General features: G+C 41.5%; 1 protein-coding gene across 9 annotated transcripts in view; it reads left to right on the top strand.

Moving 5' to 3' along the window:
* Window positions 1-514: 514 nt before the first annotated feature.
* The window catches only part of LOC117213806 (fat-like cadherin-related tumor suppressor homolog), a 342,029-nt gene continuing 321,600 nt past the window's right edge, over window positions 515-20,943 (top strand). For 5 of the 9 annotated variants that reach the window (XM_033459477.1, XM_033459476.1, XM_033459474.1 and 2 more), the window contains exons 1-2: window positions 518-1,470; window positions 2,381-5,094. In XM_033459477.1, coding sequence (XP_033315368.1) covers window positions 671-1,470; window positions 2,381-5,094 — 3,514 coding nt within the window. In that variant the 5' untranslated portion in view covers window positions 518-670. Of the gene's footprint in view, window positions 1,471-2,380; window positions 5,095-20,943 lie in introns of all 9 variants that reach the window. The other 4 variants (XM_033459475.1, XM_033459479.1, XM_033459478.1 and 1 more) reach the window with 2 other exon arrangements.

Raw genomic sequence — 20,943 nt, 5'->3', positions numbered from 1 at the left:
AGTTAACAGAACCTCTTGTACCTTGTCAGATTGCTGGTTAAACCGCGATCTTTACTTTTTGTGTCCGGTGAAACCTCGGAAGGATTCAGTTTATCTTCACAGAGATTGCTTTGAAAAATATTTTGAAATTTATTATTATTACTCCTTTAATCTAATCTACAGTACAATTAAAGTGGGCGATAATAGTCATTAATTTGTCATGAGATACCTGTACTTACACGTAAAAGTTCCATTTGGCTACATTACAAGATTCGTTGTTCCGCAACGCGTGCATCGATCGAGCCGCTCGAACCCCATCACAAACGATATAAACTTTTACCCTTCGCTGTCAATAGCCCTTTCCTTAACCCCTTCGGGTAAACCATCTACTCATCATGCTCGATCGAGCGGAAGCCAATAGCTGTCGTCAAGGATAACCCGGATTTAGCGCAGCGACTGCCACTTCATCCGAGCTTTTCTCTCGAATCGATCCTCTGGTTTGGTTCGGCTAAAGGCAAACGACGTAAAGGACGTCCCCGATTCTAACCACCATATTATTTTCTGTTCACAGGTTCGGCCAGTTCAACAAGGACGGAAAGCTCAGACCACGGAGCCACGGTTCCCTCGTCTAGCCAGGGAAACGACGGATTTCACTGGCAAAAACCGCTGACGATGAGCTAGCGACACGACGATGAGGAGGATGAAGCAGCGCGCGCTGCTCGCCTGGCCATGGTTGTGGCTGTGGCTGTTCGCGGCCACAGCGGGTTCCCCGTCTTCCGACCCTTTCGCGTCGACCACGTTTTCATCGTCAGCCAGTAGCAGCAGCAGCATCAGTAGCTCGAACGCCAGATCGTTCTCTCCGACGCTACCGACATCCACGTCCGCGTCGTTCACCGAAGACTTTCCCTTCCCTCCAGGTCACAAGTTCCGCTTCACTCTGCCGTTGTACAATGTGTCGATTCCGGAGAATTCGATCGGCAAGACGTACGTGGTGCCCGAGGAAAGAATGGGCATCAAACTCGCGTCGCCCGACTCCAATCTCGACATTCGTTTCCGTATAATGAGCGGCGACCGCGACAAGTTCTTCAAGGCCGAAGAACGCACCGTCGGTGATTTTTGTTTCCTGTTGATTCGGACTCGAACCGGTAACGTTGACGTGTTGAACCGCGAACGAAAAGACCGTTACGTGCTCGAGGTGCGCGCCACCTTGAATAAAGGCGACGGAAAAAACCGGGTGACTATCATGGAGGCGGATACCACGGTCGTAGTGACCATCTTGGACACGAATGACCTAAACCCGCTGTTCTATCCGACCGAGTACGAGGCAACCATCACAGAGGACACGCCTCTGCATCGCAGCATACTCAGGGTAATAGCCGAGGACGCCGATCTCGGCAGGAACGGCGAGATTTATTATAGCTTCGCCGAGGAGACCGATCAGTTCGCCGTTCACCCGGTCAGTGGGGTAATAACGCTCACCAGGCCGCTCAGGTAGGTCCGCGTAATAGAATTCTGGTGTTTCGTTTGATGAGCTTGAGGATCGTCGGTCCACGCCTCGAGATACTCGTTTGCCTGATCGTTTACGATGCCTTGCGATGCTTTAGGCGGATCTTGTCATGTACTTGGATGGGTTCTTATTCTTCCTTTTTTTTTTCTTTTGATACAATGTTATGCCGAATGCGTAAGGAGAATGTGAACATACTAACGAGCAAATCATTTTTCTAATTTTTCCATGATCTTGATTGATACTCGAACTTCTTGCTTACGACGGGATATTATTTTCCAAGCGTGAATATCGAATCATGAAGTATACAGGAAATGCCTCTGAAATAAGCGATCGCAGTTTGGAAACGTGTTAGCTTTGAAGTTGAAAAATTGACTTTTATATAAAACCTTGCAACAGAGTTATTTCAGAATCATTCGTTTCTACGATAATACTCCATTTATCTGACCTCTAATTGGCGGAACATTCTTTTCATTGCCTAATTTACTGAATTTCGCGCTATGTAAATCCAAATGGCTTCAATTATGTAAGATTTTACAATACTACTCATATCACGAATGAAGGTATATTTGAATTCAGTTATTCCAATGTAAACTCTGGTTATTTGAACGAAAAGCTATGGGCAAGGGAAATTAACGAACTGATATTACGGAAACTTCAAGCCATCCAGTTATTTGAACTATTTTATCTTCAAATGTAATGAAATAAATGGAGTTGGATCGTAATTGTTCAATTATTTATAGATTGGTCGTACTAAACCATAAAACGTAACCAAATCGAATTACCGCTATCCTAAAAACTTTTATTAATCGAACAATCAAAGAATTCAAATCAAATCCCCAACAAACTGATGCTCAACTCTTTGAAAGTAATTTATCATTACGTATTTTCACCCAGATACTCGGAGCGAGCACTTCACGAGTTGGTGGTATTAGCAAAGGACCGTGGAGCCCTTTACCGCAGCGGAGGGACCAGAAGAGCCAGCACAGCCAAGGTGACCATTAGAGTTCGTCAAGTCAATTTACACTCACCCGAAATCTACGTGCACCACCTGCCAGATATCGTAGAACAATCGAACGCCGATATCTACGCGATCGTTCGGGTGGTCGACAACGACGAAGGTATTCACGGTCAGATCGCGAGTCTGGACATCGTGGGTGGTGACCCAGCCGGTCACTTTAGGGTACGGCCAGCCGGTGGACCACATTCCGGTGAATACAATATCGAGGTGCTACATCTGCTGGATCGGGAGACGGCGGTTCAGGGTTACAATTTGACACTCCGTGCAACAGATCGGGGCGTTCCACAACGTTACAGCTACAAATTTGTACCCGTCCATCTGGCCGATCTGAACGACAACGCACCAGTGTTCAGTCGAGAAATCTACGAGGTGAAGGTGCCCGAGACTGCTCCCATCAACACGCCGGTGATCAGACTGAAGGTGACGGATGCTGACGAGGGGAAGAACGCGTTGGTGTTCCTGGAGATCGTGGGCGGTAACGAAGGTGGAGAATTCTACGTGAACGCGGAGACGGGAATGCTATACACCGCGGTGAACTTGGACGCGGAGAAGAAGGCGTTTTATACGTTGACAGTGTCCGCGGTGGATCAAGGGAACGCTGGAACGAGGAAACAGTCGTCCGCCAAGGTTAAGATCAATGTGGTCGACACGAACGACAACGATCCGACGTTCGAGCAGTCGGAGATGGAGGTGTGGATCGACGAGAACGAGCCAGCCGGCACATCGGTCGTGAAGATCACCGCGAAGGATCGTGACTCCGGCGAGAACGCCTACATCTCGTACAGCATCGACAATATCCAGAAGGTGCCGTTCGAGATCGACCATTTCTCCGGCATCGTGAAGACCAAGCAGGTGCTTGACTACGAGACCATGAAGAGAGAGTACTTGTTGCATGTGCGGGTCAGTGACTGGGGCTTGCCATACCGGCGACAGGCAGAGATGCAGCTGCACGTGAAAGTGCGCGACGTGAATGATAACAGACCGCAGTTCGAGCGAATCGATTGTACCGGCCACGTGCCTCGATACGTACCCATTGGCTCCGAAATCATCACCGTCTCGGCCATCGACTTCGACGCCGGCAACATCATCAGTTATCGCATTGTCTCTGGCAACGAGGACGGCTGCTTCGCCCTGGACTCGGCCAGCGGCGTACTATCCGTGGCTTGCGACTTGTCCGACGTCAAGGTTACCGAGCGAATGGTCAACGTCACGGCCACGGATGGATCACACTTCGCGGACGTGAATCCCGTACACATGCACCTGGTAAATGCAAAACGGAACCTAGGCTCGCAGGGAAGAATTCTAACGGACCAGAGCGGCGCCTTCGAGTGTCGTGACACGGGGGTCGCTCGAAGATTAACGGAAGCCATCGCTGCCGCAGAGAGAAACAACATGCCTTCCAAAGACGACGAATATGCTTTGACGCCAAGCAGATACGGCGAGAACATTCACGCGCCCGAGTTCGTCGATTTCCCTAGCGAAATAAAAGCCAACGAATCGGTAAAGATAGGAACGACCCTCGTCAAGATACGTGCCAGAGACAGAGACTTGGACTACAATGGGAAATTAGTATTTTGCATATCCAGCGGTGATCGCGACTCGGTATTCGGTATCGATCCTGACACCGGCGATTTGAACGTCATAGGCTACCTGGATAGGGAACGCGAGAGCGAGTATTTTCTGAACATCAGCGTGTACGATCTGGGCAAGCCACAGAAGTCTGCGTCGAAGATGCTCCCGGTCACAATTCTCGACGTGAACGACAACGCTCCGAAATTCGAGAAGTCCCTGGCAAGCTTCAGGATTTCAGAGACTGCACTGAATGGAACGAACGTGTGGCGGGCGAACGCGACTGACGCGGATCTCGGGGAGAACGCGCGCGTCACTTATTCCCTGGTGACCGAGACGAACGATTTCCGTGTAGATCCGGTGACGGGCGTGCTGACCGTTTTCGGCAGATTGGACAGGGAACGACAAGAGATCTACGAGCTAAGAATACGAGCGCAGGATAACGGTGGCAAAGGGACCGACTCACCGCCATTGTACTCGGACGCTTTGGTCAGGGTGACGGTCGACGACGTGAACGACAATGCACCCAGTTTCGCGTTGTCCACGTACACGGTGAAAATTCGAGAAGACGTACCGATATGGACGGTCGTGGCGGTCGTGGACGCGACCGATCCCGACGAGGCATCCGGTGGCGACATCGAGTACTTCCTGTCTGACGCCATGGAGAGCGAGGGCTACTTCAAAGTCGATAAAATGTCCGGCACTATTAGGACCACCCAAAACTTAGACTTCGAGGAGCGCCAAGTGCATACGTTGACGATTGTGGCGAAGGACAGAGGTGAACCATCCTTATCCTCCGAGACAATGGTTATCATAGAAATGGTCGACGTAAACGAGAATCTACACGCACCGGTGTTCGATGATTTCGTCGTGTCCGCGAGTGTATTTGAAAATCAACCAATCGGGACTTTAGTGACCACTGTGCGTGCTAAGGACGCGGATCCGCTAGGAGGAGACTCCAGGATTGGATACACCATTAGGGGCGGCGACGGCATTGGGATCTTCTCCATCGACAACGAAGGTGAATACTTCTACTTAATAGTTCTACTTAATAATTCTACTACTAAGTTCGTCGTTTTAATTAATTCTGTTATTTTCGGAAATGTAGAAAATATGAAATACGTAATATGAAGAAGGTCAGGTTTTCTTAAAGCGAAGAATTTTTAAGGATTTCGTGGTCGGTTCTTTTAAAGTGATATGATATTTATTTTATCCCGAGGTTAATGAATATTTGCATAATTTCAATGGGCTGTTAAAATCAATACCCATACACAATAACCGTAATTCTGGCATTAATTCATTGAAATAAATTCGATCAAGATAACACGTGTAGCTTTCTCTGCATTCGTTAAACTTCCTGACCTCTCGTTGTTCCGCATTATTTCCACAACGATTTTCCCGACATGAAAAGGAAAGTTGCAAATCCACTGCTCTGACACGCGACCTGCTAAAAGTGCTAAACGCGAAAATTAAGCAGCAGGAGGAATATTAACGGCCGGTAGCGTGGTACGACAATATTTAACTTTTTCATCCGATTAACTCCAATCCCGCGCGATAACGCAAATATATTGGCATGGAAAAGTTGCTGCCGGACAAGAACCGACAGCTTTCAGCAACCGGGTTCTTCGTATACCCATAAATTAATCGTACTCGATTTAAACTCGATATTCATCAGCTTTCTGTAAAGTAGTTTCCATAGGACAATTTCACATTCCGCTCCTCTATATTGCGTACATGGTGTTCCAATTTCTTTCACCATACGTTTCTTGAATTATAGAATATTCTGACATAGTTTCTTCCTCCGAAATTGAGAAATATTATTTGAGAAATACAATGAGACAAGTGGATTTCATTTTGTGATATTTGTGTCGTACTCGTCTATTATCGGTCTTTAATGTTTTAATTCCAAATTTTTATTTCAAAAGATTTCTCAGCTACCGTTTATTTCGCTAAAACAAATGCCTGTTCTTTTGATGTTCGTTAATGGAAAATTTGAATTTTAAACGAGGAACAGAAAATCAATCGGCGTGTCGACGTAAACGTTTATTTAAATTTTCACTCGCCTTTTGACGAGCACCCGCCGCATTAAACCATCCGGCTGTCGAACCTGTCGTTTGCATATTAACCTTTTTTTTTCGCCGGCAAGTTTTCCCCCAGGCGTTTCCGTCGCACCAACGGCCAATTTAAATTCATTTCTTCCCGACTTTGAAATTTCACGCGCGAAATTCTTCTCATGTACCGTTGGAAATGGTCGATAGTTCCCCGTTCGAACGCTCCATGAAAGTGTTACTCAAGTTCTCACATGCTTTTAGGCGACAACTTTTGTGTAATGCGTTCAATTCGGTTAGTTCCCAAGTTTCTCCGTTCGGAATTTGACAGTTTCACGATTGTACGAAGTTCGTGAATGCGTCTTAGGGAAAAGAAACTTGTAACAACGTTTCTTTGTGTTCCTTCACTCCTGCGGGTGTAATGTTGTAAACTATCTTTTTCCTTTTAATATAAGATTTCTGATATACGACAGTATCTATCGAGCAATCAAATTTGAGTTTAATTTTTTAAAACTATGTTTACAATTTTTTCGCTCTCCCTTTAACAAGATTAACCCACTTAGAACCATGCAATAAAATAGTATAAATAAAAGTTGCGTAAATTTAGCTTCCTCTGATAATCTTAAATCCTTAAGTTCTAAGAGTAATTTAAAAACAAATACAGAAAATTACGAAATTTTCTAAATTACCAAATTGAACTGGAACTTAATAGTATCCCCTATTTCTCTGCTACACTACATTCTATTACTCACCAGAAAAAAACTAATTCGACTAATTCGCAACAGGTCAATGGGAAGGTTGGATCCCGTATCCAGCGAGAAATCGAGTCGAACGAATCGTGTTTTCGCCTCAGAGGGTTCGTGTTTTCGTAGATGGGAATTCCGTTCGATGCCCGGAAGTAGATTCGAGAGCAACAATAGTTTACTTTAAAGTCGGGCTGTGGAGTTTGTCGCAACCGTGTTCCAATTTATTCTTCGAAACGGACGAGCCGTACGCCGTACGCCGTACGTCCGCGGGACATGTCTCTTTTCCGCTTTGCTTGGTTCATCTATTTTGTTCCTTTCCTGCTTACTTTGTGCCGCTGTCGATCGATCAAAAGAAACGAAAGAAAAGCAGGAAGAAAATGAACGAAGAAACGACGGGGAAGAAGAAGAAAGAACAGAGAAAAACGAGTGAGAGAGAGAGAGAGAGAGAAAGAGAGAGAGAGAGGAGAAAAAATACGGACGAAGGGGAATACACGTCCGTTGTGCAGCGCTTTTACATCGGACAGGCGAAAGCCGATGTTCCGTGGCACCAGTCCAAAACGAAGTTACAGCGTCGCGGCCCATTAAATACCGACGCAGTGGGTTTAATTGAATTATGGGACTTGCAACGGGTCCCTTTTTTCCCGGGCCAAGCCTGGTCGCGCATTAAATTCCTACCGCGGTCTCCTTTCACCGCGAAAACCGACTCGAGAAATAGCACGTCATCCTGTTTAATAGTTGATCCTTCTCGATTGGACCGCGTTCTTCGGCCACTTAACTCTGCAACAAGATTCTCGCGGTCCTTTTTCAGACCGATTGCGACTAATTTTTATGAAAGGACGAAATGGAATTAAAGTAACGTGTGCGTTCCTTGTCTTTTGGTATTGTTAAAAGAGCATCTTTGTTTATGAAACTGTTTTATGAGTTAACATATTTGATGAACTACTCTTAAATAAAAGAGAACTAGGGCTTGTGTATCCAGCTTAAGCTTTTAAATTCTGTATTTTCACTCGCATTTTGGTCTACGGTTGTGTTAAACTAGTAAACATTAAATAGGAGCTGTAGTTTATTTGCTCTCGTTGAGTGTACAGACGACGATATAAACGTGACTGAAATTCGAGAGACATTTAAGAAAGAAGAGTTTGCTTATACTTTGCTTAAACATTACGTATTTAGTTTTCTTATTCTCCTTTACTCTTTAACAATGGCAACCTGATTCTGAATTTCAGTTTCAAGTTAGAAAGAGAAAACAGAACGGAGTTCTTTTTGTTTCGTATTCATAAGTAGAAGCTTATATTTATATAATACAAACAGAGATACAGCTTTAATCTTATTCTAAAAAGCCTAAAATGATTCTATACTTCAAGAACGATTACACCGGAGTGCTTGAAAAACCTTCTTGGACGGAATCTGTCCTTCGCGTTGTTTCCTGCAAGACAGTCGCTAGACGTCTAATCCGAGATTGCTCGTCGGATCTTCTTATTTTTCATTTGCAGTTTAAACGCGCGATTTTCTGGAACGAGCCCCAGGAAAGGTTGAGACCAGTCCGGATTACTTGAAGCGCAGCCGGCTGAAAATATCTGCTAAAATCTCGTCGTGTCAACTCATCCCTTTCACCCTTCTTCCTATCTTTCTGTCAGGGAAAGAGCCTAATTGATATAAACGCGATGCGAACGATACGGAGCACTGATCACTATCGCTAGCAAGCCCGCTTACTTTTTTCTTCCCTTCTTTTCTCCCTTTTTTTCTTTAGTCGCGATCTATTTGCTAATGACTAGTCGACGGTTAGATTCGCGGAGAACGACTGTCGGCCGGTGCACAGCCATAAATCGAGTCGTGACGTTTCGATTCCAGTTGTACATTTCGCGCGATAAAATACACCGGTAGGAGGTTGAAAAAAATACAGTGGCCATCGTCCACGTTTTAGTCACGATCGACGAGTTTCCATCGTTCACCGGAACAGAATGCGGTCGTGCGCGCAGCGCTCTCTCGCTCTGCACCCTGTGGCCTCGGTGCTCTCTTTGCGAATAAGCTTATACACGGTGAGCTCGTTCGAATGTTCCGTGACGATTTTACGTCAATATCGTTATCGCCCGGGATTGATATGCCACGAAAATATCTGCGTGATATTGAAACGGGAGGAAGAACACGTAGAGAAATTTTTTGGAAATATTTTGTCTTCAATTCTTGCGAAGGAATTTGTACGAGAAGAGGATCGAAATATAAATGTTGTCGCAGTAAAGTTAATCTCGTGGTAAAATTTATCACAAATCGAATTGTCATAATAAAATTTGCGAAATGGTTCAACTTTACCTTCAAAGTTTCAAAGTACTTACTCTTATAAAATTTCAAATCCATTTCTTCACTTCTAAAATAGCATAATTTTTATACCATAAATCTTCTCAAAAAACCAATAAAATCGGCAAAAGTCGTCGAGCTAAATTTAATGCAGCGGAATCAGAAAAATAGTTGGTGACTTTAAGACGCCTCTCTATAAAATTTTAATTCACGCTGTCTCCTTTAAAATTGTACGATTTTATACCGCCCAACTCTTCAAGAACCGCTAATTTTAACAAGAGGCATCAAATCGAATGAGTTCACCCCATATACGTGACCAGGTAACCCGCCTACTTATGTAGTTCTCTGTTGCGCGAGACTGTATCAAATGGCGGGAGTCGGTGCGCGGTCGAATGTGTGCCGCGCGGGGGTTGTATCGATCTCCCGTCGAGCAAAAATAATACATTGTCAGTGGTATGCATATTCAACCGGTGTAAATATTCATAAGTTGTGCTGGTGTATTGCCTTCGTGTTTGAAACACGACCGATCGTAACGTCGTTCGCGGTATTGGTGCAGTTCCTCGACTGACAAATCTCGCGACTGTAACTTGCGTTCTCGTGGGCCGCAATGGAGGATATTCGTTGTAGCAAGATCGTTAGAATCGTTCGCGAGTTTAACGAGAACCGTTCGCCGAGCAATCGTGGCGTTCTTTTCATCTGAGAGTGATTGCCTCCTGTCGTGTTTGATTACGAATCTATCACATGTTTCCCAATGTGTACGCAAGTTTGTTTTCTAGTCTTTGGCGATGAAATTCACGTGGGTTTGGCTGTTAATCAAGTTATGATATCGTTTGTATTACTTTTTAATTGTAGCCTTTCGAAACTGAATTAGAACGTGACATTTACGTTGTATGATTTATTGACGAGGGAATTTATAAACATAGAGAGTGAAAGAGTTGGTGTAAGAATAAAGTGGGTAAATAAGGCATAGTAATAAGAAGATGAGTTTACTATTGCACTCGTGCGTACACAATTTTAATACTTTATTGCCTTCTGTCGTATATTAGTTCAACATATTACGATTTGATGAGAAAATTTGCATAAAGCTCTTCATAAAAAATGTTCTGTTATCTACACGATTATTATAGTTTACAGTCTTTTATTCACATCCATTCTACATTACTATTCATCCTAAAGTAAACTTTGGTCACATACCTACGAACGTACCCCTTCTATTTGCAACCACGTTAACAAACAAATAACAAATAAAAGGATAAAAGGCAACGATCACAAACAATCATATAATCTTCCAATATAACAATATCAATCATCAAATTTCCGAAACCATTCAAAAGCCTATACCCACCAGATATCTTCACGCGCATGGTTAAATCAAACCTAAATCAGGTTTGTCACGAGCGGCCGTTGATTTCACAGATACGGAAGATTACATCGGCGAAATTGGAGCGGCGCGTAGATCCCGCACACCCGTATGAACACGGTCGTTAGTCGACTGCGGATTCACTCGTCCGTTAGACGGTTCGTTGCGAGCGAACGACGTCGCCGGACGATAGACTAAATTTGCCATGACGCGGTTTACCCGGTCGCCACCGCGAGGAAAATGCAGTTAAACTCCGATCACCATAGAAAACTGGCGCACCTAGTTTGCGCGGGATGGAGCGGAGAGGCGCGCGTTTTCCAGTAAACGAGCTAACGCATTATTCCGCACGCCGCTGTCCACTTTGTCGCCCGCGGCTCTGGCGGCGTTAGTCCATTAATAAAGCGTCCTATACACATGCACCTGTGCATACGTGCCCATATTACTCTCGTTGTTCGGACTACATCAACTATATACGACTCAAAGCTCGATCTTGGAATATCGTGACTCTGTCTCTCGCTCTCTTTCTCTCTCCCTCTCTCTTTCTTTCTCTCGACTATCTAAGAAACGTAACTTGAAAAATTCGAACGAGTGAATTGTTTTATTTTTTCGTATTTCGGTCGTTTAACGTGTGGTAATAAAAATAGATCATGGGTGTTTACGCTTTTTAGAGAATATAGATATACACGCGAAAGATTTAATCATTGAAACAATTCTCTCGTTTGATTCCAGTTCTGTTATTGGATTTATAAAAATATGAATTTGCATGAACATCGTTTAATAATAATACTATGAATGTTTATACAGAACTGCGCTGAATGCGCATATGATATGCAAAAATGTGCGAAATGTCTAAAGATTAGGTTTCAGTTTTCTAGTTACGTATGCAAGGATATAAATTTACATAAACATCCGCAATAATAGTCAATGTAGTGGAATAACATTACGCGTCTCTGTGACATACATCCATCTTTTAAACGAAGAAAGAATTTTCGCACGTGTCCTTCGAGTGATGTCTACAGAATAAGTAGATTAGGCAAATGCGTTTCAGACTCGCAGACGTGGAATAATACGTTACACAGTCTACTGATCAGACAAGATTGATATCAAAGATATACCATACAAGCGAATATGGAAGTACATAATACATTATGAAGATTTGTAGACTCAAATTATGATCGAAGACTATGGACTTATACCGTGATTGAACACTTGGTGACTTATATTATGATCGAAACATGTACGGTGGAATACGATGTTGCTCAATCTACTGATTTTACATTCTAGGATATAGAAATTCTTATATAGTATTCTTTTTTAATTAATGATGTTCAACTAACACTGTCTAACCACATTTTCTGTTTATCATACATTTTCATACAAAAAAGTGTAACAATACACGTACATTACTCTCTGTATTTGACTCCGAAACGCGTTCAGGTCTGCCTTTTACGAGCACGGTGCCTGGCAAAGCAAAGGGAAACGACGCGCGGTCAGACCGCGTAATTTCAAGTAGATGAATCGGTATCCGGAAACGGTTGACCTCGCCACCTTTTCCCCAGTTGGGTAGCTGGGACGTGTTCTCTTTTTCTCAAGCTGTGGCGAGTTACTGTCTCAGAGGCAAAAGGTCCGCCACGATTCGCAGCACTCACCACGATAAGACCGGTGATCCATTACGACGAGCATTCGAAGAATTCCCGCGGACAACCGACATCGGAATGTAACCCTCAGTTCCTCTTTTACGAGAAAGAGCTCAATACGAAATATTCTCGTTGCAAATTGATGAGAACTACACGTCGCGCGTGTTTCTTTAATTAATTAAATCATTCGAGCAGGTCGCCGAAGTAGAACATTTCGCGAGTAGAACAATTTATAGATTTCCTACAAGTTTAAAAAATGTTCAATATATTTTCTTTTTATTCCTTGTCAAATTAATCTCATTCCGCTCATTCCTATTGCTTCGCTCTCTGACTGCTTGCTCTGATCTCTCCATTTTCCAGTCTTTAATCTAAACTATTAAAAACCTCAACGAAATCCTCATTCTTTATTTCTGCTTACACTGTAGGTTTTCTTTTCTAATTTTCGTAAACTCTAAATCAAGTTAACTTATTAAATTCAACTCTGATAAAGTAGCCTCGTCATCGTTGCAAAGAAACGGTTCAAGGACTAGCTCGATAAATACTAAGCGACTCGTCGGATAAACGAATTAAACGATTCATCTGATCGAACATCTCATTAGTAACGCCGGCGTTATAAAGTAATTATCGGTGGCGATACGTCGACGGGACGATGTCGATGGAACGAGAGAGTTCCGGTGACGTGAACGCGCGAGGAATTGGACAGGGAAGGAGGAGGCCTCTCTCATCCCCATCGACGCGGCAAAAATCCAATTTAGCCGACGAGTGGTGCACAAGGCTGGGTATATTCGTAGCAGCTCGTGAATTATACCGAGCATAACGATCGTGCGCGCACCCGCCCTAAATTACCTCTATCGACAAACGCGATGTTTTTATTCCCCTCGAAAGTCGTTTCGTTCGACTACGCTCCGCGCGCACCGCCGTTCCACGTCCGCGTTTTGCAATATTGGACGATCTATCGATCCCACTCGAAGGAAACGAAAGGCCACATGCAATCGATGATATTTTATTTACGTTCTTCTTTCGTATTAATTCGAAGCTTTTACGATTTAAAATGGTGAGCAACAGCGGAATTAAAGAAAATGGTACAACCCCCTGAAAGAGATGGTTCTGGAATTTTGCAATTTTTGATCAACGGAGAGTTTAAACGTATTATTTTAATGATTACCTGAATTGGGCGAATTAGATTAGATGTTTGCGTTCCAAGTATTTTTGAAGCTACAAAGTTTTTGAATTTGAAAGATTAAGTGCACCGTTTCTCCCTTTTATCTACATTGCGCAAGTTATTAGATTATTGGAAATGAACTTCCAATAAAATGATCTGTAAAGATTCCACCAAGAAAGGTAGAATTGAATTATGTAAGATGTTAATACTATTTGTGAATTGACTTTTTTTATTAGAGTACCTTCGATATCGATCGACATGCTTGACCTGAATTTATTTTACGTAACTCTGCCACTTTGCAATGGTAAATTCCACCTTTCGCCGCATATTCTATTAACGCAACTAATTACGCTATAAATACTCATTCATAAATAGATATTCGTTATCTAATGTTTATGCATTCATAGGATATTTAAAGATCTAAGAAATGTACGTAATGTAGATACTATTCGAAAATGTATAAAATACCCGAAGTAAAACGTTTATTTTGATATGCGACGAGTCTAGCAAATTTCTACTTATATTCCGTTTCTTTAATCGCATTCGTAAAAATACGAAATTGCATAAAGATTAACGTTTTAATAATTAGCGTCGTTATCTACTAAATCACTCATTTATCGAACCAAACATTAAATAATTCTAAGACCCCAGACATTCCTTTTATATCGTAATGAAGACATTCCATTTTCTCAGAGCAGAGAAATCACGGAAGCCAGATCGAGCGTCATCGATGGTGGTCAAACGATTCTAAGCTGTCGTTGGTTCTTGTCGTTCCTCGAACGAGCAACCCGGCATTCAGCGCATTGTGTCGTCGGAATTTCTAGCATTGTTAGCGGTGTTTTGCTGTTTTTTTTCCAGCCCTCTGCCAGGTGGGAAGAACAATCGAGACGACATCGTGGTCGGGACAGTTCCCTTTGCCTCCTTGCGCGCCTCTTTTCTTCACGGGCAACGTGCACTTACTTACGCGTCTGTCTCTCGCGACGAACACGCTGCGTAAGCCGTACAAAGGCTCGAGAAACGCGCGTACCGTTTTTGTCGTTTGAACAAGACGCGCTGGTGAACATCGTTACGATCCCAAGAAGAAACCCGCGACTGGAAAAACACGGTTTTGTATAGAGCTACTTTGTTTTAGTTTAGAATAAAAAGCAGCTTTTTTTAAAAGTAGGTGCGCTAGTATTTAATTAAAATATATATATAAAATATAGGATTTTAAAATTACTTCTATACGAAAAATTAAAAATATGGATTATCTTGGTCTCTCCGCGTCTTTGATTTCTTCTGTCATTAGAAATCTATAGAAGTTCCTCATTTTAGTGGACGAACATGATAGGTAGATAAAAATTCTGATCTTCAATGTGTTAACATCACAAACTAAACGTAGGTCTTAATTCAATAAAAAAGTAGATAAATATTTTCTTGGAAAATATATTTCTGAACCGTGTTAGTATTTTCATGAATTTTTTATAATTTTAGCAATAGACATAGAATTTTAATATACTTTTCTAGAATACGAAATTAAATTTTTTATTCAGTTACTAGAAATTCCTACGATATTAAATCCATTCTTATTTTATCATAATAAAAAATGTCGAGCAAGCCACATACGTTTGAAAAATTCAAGGCATTTCATTATATGATCGTACTATAGCTCTACCTTGCAGAATGGACCAAGCAGCATCGTGACGAGAGGAAACGTCGCAGTATGCAGAATGAAATTTTGTTTGTACATTCGTTTCGCGTGAGCTCCGACGAGCGGTACACGATAGAAATGTTACTTTTTAATTTCCCTTTGAAACATTAGTGATCGTTTAATGGATATCCTTTTGACACACAACAAACTTCCCGAAAAGTGGTATTGCAGGCAAATTAATGAAGCTAAAGAACATTCTTTTAGCGCGAAACTAGACAAGATTCATTCGGCTGATGTATGTCCGGCCACGAAGCTCTACTTAAATATTGTGCTAGAATTAACAGGGCCGTGTCGAGCTGCAACGAAGCGAAGAAAACGAACGAGCACAACTGGAATAACGTATACTTACGCTCGACGATATGTTCGCGCCTCGAAAGACTGACCACGGTTTGTAACTGTCTTGGTATTTCTTTAATACGCTGTCATTATTATCACGTGGTCGAAAGATTGGCGGTTTAATGCTCTTGGTGCTCCTCGTGTGTGAATTTAATCTTCCGTTTGTTAATTTTAACGAGCTAATTATTGTCTCTGTTTCTGATGCAATGATATCTACCATTACTTGAAATTATGGAGAAAAATGTGATAAAATTAGGATTAATTACTCTTTTGTGCGTCAACTTCATTTTATTTAGGATATTCCTTCAATTTTCTTTTTTTATATAGCGATAAGAATATTGAACTACACGCAAAACTTTTTAAAGACAATTATTTCAACCTCGTTTAGGTATTTTATATTTAATTTACATTGCTTTAGAGAAGAATACTTAACATTTTGTCAAAGTAGCTTCGTCGAAGGTTTATAGATTTGTTCTGATATTTTTGGTTTTCAATTGCAGGGGATGAGAGATGATCTTGTAAGAGGAAGCCGAATATTAGTGATTAATTGAGAATTAGCTATTTGGATTGAGTGAAATACCACTGAAACGATAGAATACCATTTTAAAACAAAATTACTTACATCCAAAACCATGAAGTAGAATTTAATTAGACTCGTGAACAGTTCAATTAATTACCGAGAGGACTAATTAAAATTGAATTCGCTTCCACGAAATTATCTCTATATATAAATCCGATCTTCTTTAACGTGCCAAGGAACTTATTCTCTGTATTAATTCCAGATTACAAAATGATTTAATATATCGAACTTAATCTTCTACAGTAGTATAGAATTTATGACGCGTTTAAAGCATCTCGAACACGCGGTTCGCAAGTAATGTTTCATCTTCGGGAGTGAAAGTATACCACAAAATTGATCGTATTAAGTATTCAACGTAGTTCGGCAAAGTAAATCAACGTCGGATCCACATAATACAAACGCCCTTTTACCGATGAACCCTTAATCGACAAACAATAAAATCAAACTCCCATTAACCTAATATCCCTTCAAGTAATAAATATGCAAATACGGACTTTTGCCACGTAGTAGAAACCGAATGTAGAAGAAAATTCCTTGCGCGCGAAATATGATTTAAACACCACATTAAATTCCGGACGATGTTCCGCCGCGTTCTCGATATTATTTATGTTCGATGAATCGAGATTTCGTGTATCGGATACTGACGATACGAGAACAATATCTTGTCACTATCAGATGTCTCTTTTCTTTACGATTTTATAATTTTTGCGTCAAATAAGATAATCAGATAATGTATAATTTGTAAGATTTCATTTATTTCACTATCAAACCTCCTAATTTTAAGCAAGGAGATTTATTAATACCCATAACTTGTAACTTGTGGTTTATAAAATTTCGTTAATATTAATTGCGCGAGGTGGCCAGGCAAGCTTTAAAATAATTGAAATCACGTATATTAATTACGTTTGTCTCTTTCTAGGTGTTTCGAGTATTCTGTAAAAGTAAACTGTAAAAGCAAATTGTAAAAGCGAAATTTTTAACCTTTGATGGTATCGAATAGCACGTAAAAGCGTTATCGGCAAGAAACGGGAACCGTTGAATCGAACGTAACTACAAAGGACATCTTTTTCAAGTCCATAAACTTAATTATTTACAAAAAGGCTCTGTACACACAGCCTGCAACACGGAGAAATTGGAAAAGTAAATAGTTGAAATGCGCTTGTTTAGTTTTTTTCCTGTGCCCTCTGAACATCAAAGCACAAGACAAATTATTTGTTCCAACTGTTTTTAGTTCGGTAAAGCTAGATATTGCTCCCTGTTTCGTAGAATACTAGAATATCATGGCTTTTCTATTTTCGTGAACGTGCTGCACGAATGCAGACGTTATTTCCTATCACTTTTGGAACGAGATAGTCCGATACTCGTTGTTTACAGTGTTTTTCGATGATGTATATAATTCGATATAGTCATAAAAAGATTTGGGTAGAGCGGAAAATGTCGATACTGTTTGGTTTGAAATTTGCTTCTGTTATCGCACCTGGCGAAGCTTTTTTCAGATTTCTGTGCCAGTTTTAGATATTGATATATTATTGGCATTTTTCTCGTGACGTGTAACATAAACGTATTTGTTCATTTACGTGTTTCTATTATCTCTTGTATATCGACGTTTACCTTACGATACGATCATTGTAGTCTATCTCTGATAACCTTTTTAAAGTACAAGTTGATGTTCTGTTTCGATGCATATCGAACATTTATCACGGAAATTTAATATCTAGGCTGAACGTTTATAAAACAGTTTCCATTCGAAATTCTACATAGAACGAACGTAATTACCGTTAAAAGCACAAGTGAGACCGATGACAAGTGTCACGTTTAATGTATAGTTACAAGTCACGTAGCATAACGTCAAGATTCCGGGCGATGAATGTAACGTTGTAAAACACATTTTCGACGGGCGGTCGTGCGTGACGCGCGTACGAATTTTCATCTGAACTTCTTATACGCGAAGGTGTCATCAAACTCGCGTCATTAAGTCCACGTATCTTCGCTCGCTGCGTTTAGCCAGCCTCGGGTAGAAGTAGAGTCGGTCGACGAAGGTTGGGCCACCTGTGTCCCAGCGAAAGAGGCTCTAAATCAGCGTTACTGTAATGCACGGTGATTTTCACATAAATTTCGGAAAGAGAATTTCAGAAAGCGAAATAATCATTATGGCGAGCAATAAAATGTTCGCGATAAAATTGAGCGATAAAAGTTGGTGCGGCTGTACGGATAATTAGATTTCATTGGTATCGGTTGGTCGATCTTGGTGCACGATCAATTAAGTCGTAAACGATGGTAGAATTCCAAGACCAAGTGTATTGCCTGAGAACAGAGTCTGGCAAAACGTGCAAGAATCTCGATCCTTTAGTATCAAGAGACTCCTGTAGCACCAGACTGTTAAGATAATTAGTACTTTTAATATGTTGCTCAAGAGCCCTGCGATAAAAAGTAGTTCACCTGTATGTATGTTTAAAATTTTTAGAAGGAAGAAAGTGGTAGATGGGTATGACGAAATTGCTATGACATGTGTCATGTTAAACATTATTAAGACAACATCATTACGAAATAACCATATTTACATTTCTCTAGTTATACGCTACGTTAGCGCAGATTTTATGAAGGCAGTTAAATATCTAGTATTGCAAGCTATTAAACACGGCTCGTTACATTTTGAAAATCTATTAGCATTCTTAACAAGTTTATGATCGGGCGGAATAAATCTTGGGCATACATATGTATTGAATAATTGAATGTCACTTAAATATTAAATACATTTTGATAATGCAGTGTTATTAGTATACTATATATAGTATACTATAATTGTGTTATATAGTCTACTATAATTGTTCCGTAACCAATTTACATTATATTATTTGTTGTAACTCCTATGACGTAAAATGGTGAATGGGCACGCGCGCACGTCGATATATTATCTGTCATAAATTAACGCTACAACACAATATCGCGAAGAGCCGAATATGTTAAGTCAGCTTTATTGTCACGTATGATTATCCGGGTTTTAAAGCAAACAAGCAAATGGATAGAGAAATTATGCAAGCGGGACAGTTTATATTTCATAGGGTTGTATCGTTACAAAATGACGAGGATGTTGATGAATCTAATCTACGCTGCTTGTAACCCCTGTTATTACTAGGGATGATTATAACGTGTCATAGAGCGGTAATGATTTAATATTCCATAAAATAGGTATCCCGTTATAGAATTTTACGAAATTTTACGTATTTCATTATACATAGAAGAAATATAAAAATGCAATTTCTACTGAAAAAGAAATCATCGAGAAATGTCAAGAATTAAAACGAAGTTATAATATTTTTGTCTCCTCTATTATTAGGAAACATCTACACGACAGAGGCGTGAAATAATAATAACAATAATTATAATAATAACATAGCCGCTTAAGTTCTCAAGTGTATTTATAATCTAAACTTGCACAGCATTTGCGTCCGTGGCATTGATACAAAGCGATGCTTGCATATTTCGACGGGAACGAGTTCGCTAACGAGCTTGCTGAAAGCATTAAGGGGTACGGACACGAGCCGTGTCTTCGAACGAAAAAGGAAACAAAAGAAAACAAAACGCTAAGCGGAACACAATGTGTCAGTAATTACGAAGTCGTCGCGTACTGGTTACGTGCGAAGCCGTCTTCGAATCCGTCACTCGGTTTCTTTACACCAAATAGTTTTCGTTTTACCGATGTGCAGCATGCATACGTGCACGTACTTGGGAAAACGTCAACTTTTCGTCGTTTATAATAGACGACGTCGAAAATGAAACGGTCGTAAGTCACTGACAGTGACTCAATTTGGAAGTTATTATTGCTATACCTGGCTGAACGGGCCGAACGACCTGAATATTTAATTCCAGCCGTAGCTACCAGACAAGCCAATTGTCTGTTAACTGCAGCTTCCTTTGTCCGCCGTTTTCCGCGTCGAGTATTTTAAACGATGAAGTGCAATTTGCCTGGTGAATATAATAGAAGGAACGCCTCTTACCTCTGTTCCTCTGGAAGCGTTATTCGCCTCGGTTTTCATTTGGTTTCCATTGTAAAATACCGTTTGTCGTTGAAATTGATTGTGTTACGCACGGTCTCTTCGCAAGCTGTCCATCAGACAGACATCGTACGCTATGCCATCGTCTAACGACTCTCTCTAGTCGCATTCTGACTTGTGTTAAAACCGTAACTTTTCTTTCATCCTCCCGTCTGTCGCTCTCGCCCCTACTTCTTTTCTAGATTTCCTTTCTTCCTTTTTCTTCCTTTTTCTTCCCTTTCATCTCTCGACTAATGTTCTTCCCGACTATTTCCTCTCCGCGCTAGCCAACATAGCGTCCGTCAGGAGGAGGAAGAGACCGATGAAACTTTTTTAATAAGTCCACCGGCAATGAAGTTAGAATCGGTGCTCCATAAACCGGTGCACGTATCAACGTGCAAATTTCATAACCGATTAAACATCTCGTCGAGACTATTCCGCGTACGCGAACCAGCCGAGACGGACAAAGAGCTCCGGGGATAGACGGAATATCTATCTCTTTGACGAAAGATCGAGAAGAACGTAACCTGGGCGCGGATAAACCGCGCTCGTAATTGACTGTCTTCTGAAAACGAGGGAAAGACAGGTATATATATATATACCTGAGCATGGCCAAAAGTACGGATTGTTTAGAGCGGAGCAAACCAACCTCTCTCTGTGCAAACTCTCTGTGTATTAAATAGAGTCCAAACTCGGGTGCGTTTGAATGATTTCGACGTCAACCCTCCGGAAGACTCGCCAAGCTAAAAGCTGGCGCGAGTAGCTTTTGGAGAATGCTCGCGGTGAAGATGGCGGAAGGGTAGGAAAAGAGGAGAGAGAGAAGAGGAAGCCAGGATGGGTCATTGTCTCGAGACTGTGCAGGCCGCGATATACGCGTGGCCCCTATGTGACGTCACTTCCGCCGCCCCCAGCCTCTGCCTCCTCGAAAACCGGTATAGAGAGAAAGCGTGGTTCGCGAGAAAATCTCGATGCAGCTCGGCTC

The sequence above is a fragment of the Bombus bifarius genome, unplaced genomic scaffold (genome assembly GCF_011952205.1).
Source record: "Bombus bifarius isolate JDL3187 unplaced genomic scaffold, Bbif_JDL3187 scf7180000009125, whole genome shotgun sequence".
Classification (NCBI taxonomy): Eukaryota; Metazoa; Arthropoda; class Insecta; order Hymenoptera; family Apidae; genus Bombus; species Bombus bifarius.
This window is presented reverse-complemented; position numbering and strand designations above follow the sequence as displayed.